The sequence below is a fragment of the Monodelphis domestica genome, chromosome 1, assembly GCF_027887165.1.
Source record: "Monodelphis domestica isolate mMonDom1 chromosome 1, mMonDom1.pri, whole genome shotgun sequence".
NCBI classification, from domain to species: domain Eukaryota; kingdom Metazoa; phylum Chordata; class Mammalia; order Didelphimorphia; family Didelphidae; genus Monodelphis; species Monodelphis domestica.
Window position 1 is genome coordinate 301,338,852 of NC_077227.1, and position 12,258 is coordinate 301,351,109.

Here is a 12,258-nt window from a genome sequence, read left to right on the forward strand (position 1 = left end):
TGTAATCACTGTATATTGTTCTCCTTGTTCTGCTTATGGCATCCTGCATCCCTTCATATATATTTTCCCAAATTTCCTTCAATTTCTCTTATTCATTGTCTGTCTGGAAAATCAACTTCCATTACATTCGTGTTGTTGTTATTCAGTCATGTCTGACACTTCATGACCTTGTATAGGGTTTTCTTGGCAAAAGACATGGGAGTCGTTTGCCATTTTTTCTCCAGTGGATTAAGGCAGATAGAGGTTAAGCCACTAGCCCAGGGTCTCACTTTTGTGACTGATGCCAATTTTGAACTCAAGTCTTCCTGATTCCAAGGAGAAGCTTTCTATCCAGCTGCCTACATTATTAATATAGCATAGTTTTTTCATCCATTTCCCAACTGATGGGCACCCTCTTTATTTCCAGTTCTCTGGTACCAGCTACAGATATATTGACATATACTGAGTTATTTCAATTTCTTACTTCCTTAGGGCATATGCCCAATAACAAGTAATTTCTTTTACTTTTACAACTGTGTTCAATGTTGCTACTTAATATCACCATTCCCCTCTTTCTTTCTCCACAAGCCCTAATTTAATTCCCTTCCGTCAGTAGTGGAATGTCATAGCTCAAAGGGACTTTAGAACTCATCTAATCCAATCTGATTTTACAGATGGTTATACTGATCTTTGCCCTGCCTCCCTCATGGGGATGCCATGAGCATCCAAAGAGAAGGTAAATGTAATAAAATAAATTTTGTAAACCGTAAAACACAGTACTAATGTGAGAACTTAACCATGACACACACACAACAAAAAAAGGTTTCACAGTGAAAAGACAAAGCATTCAATAATTAATAATATTTCTAAAAGTCTCTAGTGCTGAAAGGTTTATAAAGCACTTACTTCACAACAACTCTTTGAGATAGATGATGTAACTTTTAACCCCATTTTGCAGTTGAAGAAAGCTGAAACTCAAATAAGTTAAATGACTTACCCCAAGTTCACATAGCTAATAAAAGCCAAAGCTAGAATCTAATCCCCTTCCCCCAGGGTTAGCAGTCATTGACAGCAGGAGAAACTAGTTTGGAGCAGCACTCAGTTCTTCCTCCTTCCCTAGGATTCCAAACCAATGCCAGCTCTAGTCCTAACAACTAAACTCACTGCGAAGGCCCCAGTTACCTGGACATTTTCTTCTGTCACCTCAATTTCAGCTGTATATATGTAGTCAATCAGCTTACTCAGAGTCTGCCCATCCACATCCTTGATTTCAATCTTCTTGGCTTTGCTTTCACTCATGTCACCTATGATTCAAAAATAAAAACATGAGTTTGGAGGCCTTTGTTCTGGTTTCTTTCTCACAGTTCTCAGCCCTCTATCAGTTGACACCTAAACGTTGACTTTAAAAGACTCCAGACTGCAGATGAGGGGGTTCTTGACTGACCTTGGATCCATAAATCTGTAGTTGTTGGTTTTTTGGGGGGGGGGAGGATTCTCCCATATTTTGATAACTGTTTCAATATAAATTGTGTTTTTTGTAATCCTCTATACTTTATTTTGTGCCTTTAAAAACATTATTGAGGGGGCGTATATGTGTTTCAGTAGATTGAGAGCCAGGCCTAGAGACAGGAAGCCCTGGATTCAAATCTAGCTTCAGACACTTCCTAGCTATGTGAGCCTGGACAAGTCACTTAATCCCTGTTGCCTAGCCCTTACCATTCTAATGCCCTGGAACTAATACACAGTACTGATACAAAGACAGAAGGTAAAGGTTTAAAAAAAAAAGTATTGAGAAAAGGTCGATAGGCTTCACCAAATTGCTAAAGGGATCTATACCACAAAAAAGGTAAAGAACCCCTGCTCCTGAACATGGTCCTAAAAACTCATTGGGTCATTCCTTTGACCTTACACTTTAACCCTTCACTACTCTCCTACAATCTTTTTATTAATTTCATATTAACTTCCTGAAAAACCATCTTTCATTCTAAAGGCAAATCTTTGAGTGGATGTTTTTTTGAGGAGGTACATTGGAGAAAAGATCACATTTCACTTGCCAGACCTTTAGTCTATACTAAAATACTAAATACAATACTAAATAAAATAAAATTTACTAAATGAAATACTAAAATGTATACATCTTGGAGCCAGTTGTGACAAGGAAATCACTTTAAAAGACTGATATATATTAATTTAAGGTCGCCAAGGAATTCAGCTATGTAATTCCTAAATGAAAACTCAAGTCAGAAGTCAACCTTTTATGGAGTTTAATTACAAACCGGAGGAAGAAAGGTATTAGAGATAGAGAGAGAGAGAGGGAGAGAGAAAGGGGAGAGAAGGGAATAGGGCTTAAATACCCCTTCTGTTTAGGCTGGGCCAAAAGGCCCAAGCCCTTAGATAGCTGAGGCAAAGAAAAGAGATCAGTCCCTATCACTCACGTGACCAAAATGGAGAAACAGTCTCAGGGGCCTCCACCTCCAGCTTCCTTCAGAGCAAGCTTCTCAGAGCCCAACCACCTCTCAGAGCAAAACCTCTCCAACCACCCACCCCCTGTCCTCAGACCTCGCTATCTTTAAGGAAACCATCCAAGTTCCCTCCCCTCAGTTCTCACATCTACCAATCACTGTCCATGTCTTCCCTGTGCCAATGGTGGCTCTAGCTTAACCCAGGACCGCCCAGAGGTCTGTGGCTTTGCACATGTATGTTGAAGGTCATATTCTCAAATAATTAAATCTTGATCCTTTGCTACAGCCCTTCCTAAATCCTGTTACCCTGAGTAGGGTGGAGATTGGAATAATTAAATTTTGATCTATGCTGCAGCCCTTTCCATTGTTCAGCAAAAGGTTTCTGTCCTAAAGTAATCTTAAGAAGGGAGGAGGAGGAACCTCCCTTGCCAATGGGGTTCACATTCCAATGGTGAAATTTCCAACATTCACAAGTCTAAGAAATTTTAAGGTTTACACAGTGGCTATGTTATTTCTCTCTTTTGTAACTCCAGTGCCCAGCACAGTGCCCTGGACATGGTTTGCTAAAAACCAACCTGCAGAATTGAATTAATACTTGACTCTTCATTTCTCATTCAACAAATACATATCAAGCACCTCTTGGGAACAAAATACATCACTAGGCATTGAGGAAACTACTTAGTAGAAGCCATTGAGCAAGAGGTGAAAAAGACCCCAAAGACCATCTAGTCCAACCTCTTGATTTTAAAGAAAAGGAATCTGAGGCCCCAGGAAATTAAGAGAAATTAAGAGTCCTTACCTTCAATAACCTTAACTATAAATCACAAAATTGTATGACAAATTAATCAAAGTTATTCAAAGTGTTAAAATAACAATAATAGCCATCAGAATTGATATAGGACTTTAAGGTTTGCAAAGCATTTTATGTATGATATGGTCTTTACAATAACACTGAGTTATGAATTACTATTATCTATTTTATAGATGAGGAAACTGAGGTTCCGAGGCAGTAAGTGATATGCCCAGGGTTACACAGCTAGTAAGCATAAGAGGAAGGATTCAAATTCTTGATCTTCCAGACTCCAGCACGTTAGCCACTAAATCATACCATATGAGAAGTGTGAAGGGAAAAAGTTACTGCCTGGAGGAGAACAAGGATGTTTCCATGAAGGAGGTGGTATCTGAGCTGGACTTTAAAGACTGGGAGGGTTTTCAACAGTTAAAGAAGACAAATGAAGATATTCTTGGATAAAGGACACCTGGTGAGCCAAGACAAAGAGGCCAGAGAAGGCAGAGTGCTTGTAGGATAAGGAACGTCTATAAGGTAAAATGGAAGGGGCAGCTAGATGGCTCAAGATGCAATCAAGTGGCTCAGGGAATTGAGAGTCAGGACTGGAGACAGGAGGTCCTGGGGTCAAATCTGATCTCAGATTCTTCCTAGCTCTGTGAACCTGAGCAAGTCACTTAACTCCAGTTGCCTAGTCCTTATAGCTCTTCTGCCTTGAAACTAATACTTAGTATCAATTCTAGGACAAAAGGTAAAGGTTTAAAAAAAAAAAGGTCTGCAGGGATCTAAGAGAAAAAACACTATCCACAAGCAGAGGACAAACTGTGGGAGTAAAAACACCGAGGAAAAGCAATGCTTGACTACAGGGGTGGAGGGGATATGACTGAGGAGAGACTCTAAATGAACACCCTAATGCAAATACCAACAACACGGAAATGGGTTCGAATCAAGAACACATGTGAAACCCAGTGGAATCGTGCGTCGGATATGGGGGGGGGGGGGAGGGGAGAAGGAAAAGAAAATGATCTTTGTCTCCAATGAATAATGTTTTGAAATGACCAAATAAAATATTGTTCAAATCTGAAAAAAAAAAAGGTAAAATGGGGCAGTTGATAGCAGAGTAAATAGTGTCAGGCTCAAATCACCTTCCCAAGTTCAAATCTGGCTTCAGGCACTTATTGGCTATATGACTGGACAAGTTATTGCACCCTGTTTGCCTCAGTTTCTTATGAGTATGTTGGGGGGGGAGGGGCCTGAGAAGGAAATGGCAAATTCTTCCAGTATCTTTGTCAAGAAAACCCCAAGTGGGTACAGGAAGAATCAGACAGAACTGAAAACTATTGAACAAAATAACATAAGGTGAAACATGAAAAGAAATATAAGCCAAGGCATGAAAAGTAGGGCAATACTATAGTATGAAGGGCCTTAAATGTCAGACAAAAGATTAGGAGTTTTAAATAAAAGGCAATAGGGAACTATTGACGAGTTTTAAGCATAAGAATAACATGAACTGATTGATGCATCAGAAAGATTATTGGGGTTAGTTTACACAGTGCTTTGTTATCCATTATCTCATTTTAATCTCAAAACTATTGTGAAGGGAAAAGGACAGCTCTCCATTTTAGAGATGTACAGATTGAGGCTCAAAGGAACAAGTAACTTGCCATGAATCACATAGTGGTAGAGACAGGACTCCCAAGTCTCCTGGGCCAGTGGTCTTTCTACTACACAACACTGTCTATATTTATTATACATATCTACCTCCTGGATGATGCCTTCTATGATGCAGAGAGGGGCTGAGACACTTCTAAATAAATTCCATTAATAAAAATTTAAAAAATTTTTTAAACCACCGTCTATTCAAGGAAGTCAGTCTTAGGTTGTAAGTCCCTAAAAGACTAGAGCTATCTGGGCAGTTCTCTTTGAATAAAGCCTAGAAAAATTGTTGTCATTCAATTATTTCAGCAATGTCTGATGCTTCATAATCCAATTTGTGGTTGGCCATTTTGTTCTTCAGCCCGTTTTTCAGATGAGAAACTGAGGCAAACAAGGTGAAGGGATTTGCCCAGGGTCACACAGCTAAGGCCTAAATTTGAACTCACAAAGATGAGTCTTCCAACTCTAGGCCCCTCACTACCCAGTGGTGTATTTAATTGTTGTTGAAAGTGGCAAAGATTGCAGTATTGCATAGGGGATAGAGGATAAGGGTAGCTTTTTTTCCTTCAGGGCCCACAAACCATGAACCAATAAATCTGTCTATAATACTCCATATGTAGTAAGCAGGTTATTCAAAGCCAAAATGTATTCAATAAGAGCTGTTTATTTCACAGAGAAAGGGGCAGGCAGAAATCTCTACTGTGACTGAAAGAAAGAGCTGCTTCACTAGGAGAGAAGAGAAATGTAGAAACACTTCTATAATCTTGCTTATGAAAACAAGAATCCAGAGTGATTGTTTTCTCTCTATGAATTTCATGCATCAGAGCCAAAAAAATAAAGTACGGGCTAGTGTGTGGGCTATAGACGCCTACCTCCAAGCTGGGCATGCTTGTAAGGATGCCTCCACCAAGTCCAGGATATGCAGACAAGCAGAGTTCTAGGTCAGAATTATTCAGGAAGAGCCAAGAGAAGAAACCAATCTAGGTCCCACTTACCCTATTTTATTCACTGCTGGGCTAGTTGAGCTACAGAAAAGAGATTCCTCTGGCTTTGCCTCTCTATTCCCTAATCTCTCCAGCCTCCCATCAGAATACACTATGGTCTAGTAACATCCTCTATCTTGGCCACCAGGAAAGTTCTAAACACAGAGAAGTCTCTGGTTAAAGTGGATAAAGCAAGGCAGCTAGGACCTGGGTTCAAATGTGACCTCAGACACTTCCTACCTGCAAATTATTTAACCCCATTTACCTAATCCTTGTTCTTCTATTAAGAGTTGTTACTATGTCAGAAAATAAGAATTTAAAAATAACAAATAAAGTGGGTGAAGGAGAAACTGGGAGAGAAGATAAATCCCCACCAATCAATCAATCAATGAGCATTTACTATGCACCTACTATGTGCCAAACTCAGTGTTGGGAGCTGAAGATACAAAGACTTAATTTTAATATAAGTATCCTGTCATTCCCCCTTCCCATCTCGGAGGAGGAAATGATTGTCCTCCTTGTCACCCAACCTATACCTTTGATTTCACTCAATCTTTCCCATTCCTTCCCACATCCTTGGACAACTTCTGCCTCCTTCCCCATTCTACAGGTTTGTTCACAAACATATGGAGAACTCCCTAACCCTAAAAAAAAAAGGAACAAAACAAAATTCCTCCCTTGACCCCATCATGCTCTTGAGCAGCTATTCCATCTTTCCCTCCATCACCTTCTTGAGCAATTATAGGCATCCTTTCCATCTCAACTTCTTCCCCATACATTCCCTTCTCAGCCTATAACAGTCTGGTTCACTCCACCTTAATGAAATTGTTCGCTCTCTCCTCAAGGCCTCCTAATCAAGAAATCCAATTGTCTCTGCTTAGTTTTCTGCTACCTCTACCTTCCTGTATGTAGCATTTGACCTTTTTCTTCCTGGTACTTCTTTGATTTCCAATGGTAATAAACTGTCCCTGATTTCCTCTTACTGCTATAACCACTTCTCTGCTTCCTCCAAGGATTATGTATATATCTTCTTTATTTTCCCAAGAAAACTTAGCAATATCTGGGGCAGCTAGGAGAGCAGGTGGATAATAGAGCACCAAGCCTTAAGTCAGGAAGACCTGAATTCAAATCCAGTCTCAGACACTTATTAGCTTCAATCCAGCCTCAAACATTTAGCTTCAAATCTAGCTTCAGACACTTACTAGTAGAGTAACCCTGGTCAAGTCTCTTAACCTTGTTTGTCTCCATTTCTTCCTCTGTAAAATAAGCTAGAGATGGAGATGGCATGCTGCTTCAGTATCTTTGCCAAGAAAATCCCAAAAAGGAGGTCACAAAGAGTCAGACATGACTGAAAACAATGAAACAAAAGTAGATCACAAAATTTAATGACTTAAAGGTCATCTAATCTAATCCATTCAATTTACAGATGGTCTGAGAAATGTGGATTCCTTCAGAATGCAGTTCAAATCTCTCTTCCTGAAAAGATCTTCTTCCATCCTCTAAAAAATGTACCCTTATTCCTTCTTCCCCACAGTTTATGTCTTCCCTCTGAAATGATCTCCTGTTTACACCAAGTCTTATATGTACATAGGTGCTTGTAGATTGTCTTCTTCATTAGATTATGAGTTCCTTAAAGGCAGGGACCATATTTTTTTGGCCTGTCTTTGTATCCCCAACACCTAACCCAGTGCCTCAAATATGGCAAACGCTTGTGTGCTCATTGTTACAGCCTAAGATCATAAAGGTAATAAGCAGAGCTGGGACTCAAACCCAGATCTTCAGGCTCCAAATTCAGGGCTCTTGCCCTTATGCCATGTTGCTTTTCCAAGGAATAATGCTGATGATTATTTATTCATTCAGTAACCCAGAAATCCCTATGCTTTTACAGGCAGGATTATCAGAATCCCCTTTATTCTTGGAAAGATATTTTACTTCTTCCTATCAAGAAGTCCTCGCAGAATAACAGAGCTAAAATGGTCCTTGAAGGGCCCTAAGTATCCCTAATTATACAAGAATCCTCTCTAATTCTCCTTGAATTCCTCAGCTGAGCAGGCACTTGACCATTCTACTTGTGGATAATAGCTATAACTTCAAGGGCATTTTCTTACTCACAATGGGCCTCTTTTCAAATATCATCCATTACTCTGACTTCTGTTCTCTTGGATTCAGTAATTCATACTCAGACATCATAATTCTCCAAATATTTTAAAGACCATATTCCCCCACCAACGCTTCTCTTCTTCACATCATTAGTTGCATGGCCTGATCCATTTAAAGCACTGACTCCAGACCTCTCCACATCCCAGATTCCTTCCTCTGTGTTATTAATGTCTTTCCTAAAATGTAGTAACTAGATTGACTTCAGTAGTCTAACTGAAGTGGAGTAAAATGGGACTACCATCTCTGTCTTTCCCAATTTTCCATTCCATTTCCATCCCTTTCTTTATACAGCCTAGACTAGCATTGACTTGGGGGAAGGGGCATGCAGAGGGATATATGTCACAATATTGATTCTTTTACTTTTTAATTTAATAATTTATTTTCCATTCCAAATTCTCTCCCTCCCTTTACTCTCTCCCCTATCTAGTATTGAGTCTTATTGAGCTTGAAACACCCAGATCTGTTTTTACGGAAACTATTGTCTTCAAAAATATAAGACTTTAGCTCTTCCTTTGCAATGATGCAGCAAGTATAGTGATTCATAAGAGTGCACAAAAAAATACTATCATAGAGTTTCCTAGAAATTACTAAAAGTTATCTAATGGACTACCATAAAAGGAGGAACTGATACAGAGTGAAATAAGCAGAACCAAGAGAACATTTTACACAGAAAGTGAAACATAGAACAATCCATATAATGAACTTTGCTACTACAAGACAACCCCAAGGGACTGATGAGAAAGAATGTTATCTACATCAAGAGAAAGAACTGTGGAAGTAGAAACACAGAAGAAAAACAAATGACATTATTTGTTTATATGGATATATGTTGGGGGTTTTGGTTTTAAAAGATTATTCTATTGGAAAAATGAATAATATGGAAAAACATACAAATGATAGCATTTGTATAACCTTGTATAACCCAGTGAAAGTACTTATTGGATCTGGGGGTGGGGGGAGGAAAAGAAAATGAATAATGTAAACATGGAAAAATATTTAAAAAAATAAAAACCTAATTTTTACTTTAAAAAAATAAGACTTTACATTTATCTCAATTACATTTCCTATTAGATTCAGTTCATTATTCTGGTCCATCAAAATACCTTGAATTCTTATTTTACTATCCCTCCAAACTTTGGGTCACTTGCAAATTACATACATTGGCCAGGGGAGACATAAAGAACACTAAGACTGGAGAGTTCAAAGATCTGTATTAGAATCCTGGCTCTATTATTTACTTTGATGAAACCTTGGCTAAGTCATTTCTCATAGATCTGGTCTCATTTTCCTCTTCTGTAAAAAGAGGGGGGCAAGGAGAAGGAATGCATGAGGCAAGAGGATCTTCTGGGTCCTTCCAGCTCTAAATCATAAGATCATGGCTTTAGAGCTAAAGGGACCTCGGAGACTATCACACTAAACCCTGCATTTTGCAGCTGAAGAAACTGAAGCTAAGAGAAGTTACTTGGCATGCCCAGGCAAAAAAAGTGTGAGGCAAGATTTTAATCCACGCTATTTCCTTGAGCCTCTACTTCATTCCAAAAGTCCTAGTTATTGTAAGCTCTATCCACATTTTGAAAAGACTATAAATGAAGGAAGGGACAGCTACATAGCCCAGTAAAGAGAGCAGCTCTAGACCTGGAGTCAGGAGATCCTGAGTTCAAATGTGGTTTGAGACATTTCCCAGCTGTGTGGCTCTGGGCAAGTAACTTAATCCCAATTGCCTAGCCCTTACCCTTCTGCTTTAGGGTTATTACTAGGGCAGAAAGTAAAGAGTTTGCACGCGCGTGCACACACACACACACACACACACACACACACACACAGACTATAAATGGTTGGAGAAGGAAAATGACAGGAGGCTAAGAGAATTGGGAAGTATTAAGAGCTGATGAATTGAAATTTACTTAAGGAATTTTTTTTTCTTTAAATCACTTGCGCAAACCTAACTCCCTTCTCTGGGGAAATGAGCTTTTAGAATGTGAAATGAATGACAGAAACAATGACACAGAGTCTTCTAAATGACAAAGAAGTAGCCACATTGTCCAGCCCCTTAAAGTCCAGCCCTTCAACCATTCCACACAGTTGGCTGAAACCATGATAAAGGAGACACTGTCAGGTTCCATCCCAGGGTCAAAGAATCTTCATGGCTATAAATTCTCCTTTAGAGCAAAGGCACATCCTCACTGCTACAACTTAATTCTATGTTTGAGGTCAAGACAAAATAAGTCGAATCCTATCCCATGTGTAACAGCAGCCCTCCGTGTAAGCAAAGATGGTTATTAAGTCTTCTCTTTTCCCTGACTCCTATCAGCTCTCAAGCTCATGTCTCTTGCTCAACAGCACAAGTGGTCAGAGCAGAACACTGGGACCAAGTTTACAGAGCTTTATTCTACATAATTTGCAAATTAATTAGTTTGCAAAAAAAGAGAAATGCTCCATATTTAGTGGGCTTAGTATTACACAAAATGCAGCACTCAACCAGATAGTCTTTGTGACAGTGTGGTCAGGAAGGAGAGAGGAGGGTCTGGGTCACTAGACATAAAAACAACAATAACAATAATATTTATATAGCACCCACTATGTGCTACTAGGCCCTGCTCTAAGCACTTTACAATTATTATCTTGTTTAATCCTTACAATAACCCTGGGAAGCAGGTGCTATTTATTGTCCCCATTCTGAAGTAGAGGAAATTGAGGCAAATAAATGTTAAGTGATTTGCCCAAGGTCACACAGACCCTAAGTTTGTGACAGAGAAAGAGAGAGAGAGGGGAAGAGAGAGAGAGACAGAGAGAGACAGAGAGAGACAGAGAGAGAGAGAAAGAGAGAGAGGGGAAGAGAGAGAGAGAGACAGAGAGACAGAGACATAGAGAGAGAGAGAGAGAGAGAAAGAGAGAGACAGAGAGAGAGAGAGAGAGAGAGAGAGAGAGAGAGAGAGAGAGAGAGAGAGAGAGAGAACAAACAGTGGGCTTATTTTTATCTAGTACTCAATAGAAAGGCATCTATCTAAACAACACCAAACGCCCCTAAGAAGCTACAAAAAAGTATATATAACTGAGACAGGACAGGTGAACTCCTTGTTCTTAATAAATGTTTAACCTGCTCTCCAAAGAAAGCAAGTCACAGGTTGTTTCAGAAGATAGAAAATAGAACCAGTCTCCCTCAGGGATGCATACAGAGCAAAGGCATGTCCCACACCTCCCACCATGAGCTTTACATTTCTAGAAGGTGTGAACAATAGAAGAGAAAAAGCACCACTCTTAAAGTCACAAGACTTGAATTTAAGTCCTTGATTAGTCACTTAGTCATTGTAAGACCAAGTCATTTAACCTCTCTGACCCTCCATCTCTTCATTGGCAAAATGGCACTTCCTACCTCATAGGGCAGTTGTGAGGAAAATATTTTGTCAGCCCTAAAGCTTTATATTCACGGGAGCTGTTATTATTATTCCATTAAAATCCTGCTCAGAATGCATGCTAATGGGCAGAAATGACCTGGGGTTCTTGAAGGCTCTCTGGAATGGTTCACACAGCTCAGACAGGCTCTATAGGATTGGAGGGGTTCCAGGTACAAGTCTGGGGATTTTCCAAAAGCAAGCACAGGTCTGACCATGTCACCCCTGCTGCTCCCCCACAGAGTTACAGGGGCTCCCTATTACCTCCAAGGTCAAATATGAATGCTTTAGTCTGGCATGAGCTGGCACTCACCTGTCTTTCCAGTCTTCTCAGATTCTCCCTCATGCTTGGGACTCTCAGCCCTTACCTCTGCCTCATAAATATCTGTAGGATTTGAACCTAGGTTTGTGTTTGTTTGTTTGTTTTAAATTCAAGAGGTTAGGGCAGGATGGGAAGTCTGTGTTTTTGTTTTATTTTTATTCTGCTCTAGGGCCAGGAACAGGATGCCCAACTCAGAATGGGTGGGTTGTTAGAACAGCTTCCTTACTGGGCTCAGAAGGTGTAAAAGATTCAAAGTGAAAGCATCACTGTCTAACTCGCAAGGCTCAGTCCTGCAAGACTCTTGCACTAAAAGCTCAAAGCTATACACTATTTCTCCTAAACAAGGGGAAGCTATCTCCCCCAAGATAGAATCAGGAATCTCAGGCTCCCTTTCCCCTGTCCAGCCAAAGTAGTGTGTCCAAAAGTTCAGGCCCCTGTTATTCTAACTCCCCACAACCCATCCAACAACAGAAAGGATAAATTTTCATCCAGAGACCAGGCTCCACTATCAGATAGG

At 39.9% G+C, this 12,258-nt stretch overlaps 1 protein-coding gene across 6 annotated transcripts in view; it reads right to left on the reverse strand.

Annotated features, from left to right (window-relative positions):
* The window catches only part of KLHL3 (kelch like family member 3), a 205,670-nt gene that overhangs the window by 140,679 nt on the left and 52,733 nt on the right, over nucleotides 1-12,258 (reverse strand). For 5 of the 6 annotated variants that reach the window (XR_008915034.1, XM_016424080.2, XM_007473295.3 and 2 more), the window contains exon 4: nucleotides 1,162-1,283. Coding sequence is in view for 4 of the 6 variants with exons in the window: in XM_016424080.2 (XP_016279566.1) it covers nucleotides 1,162-1,283 (122 nt within the window). In the remaining 2 variants the exon portion in view is untranslated. Of the gene's footprint in view, nucleotides 1-1,161; nucleotides 1,284-12,258 lie in introns of those variants that run through there. The other variant, XM_056811068.1, reaches the window with a different exon arrangement.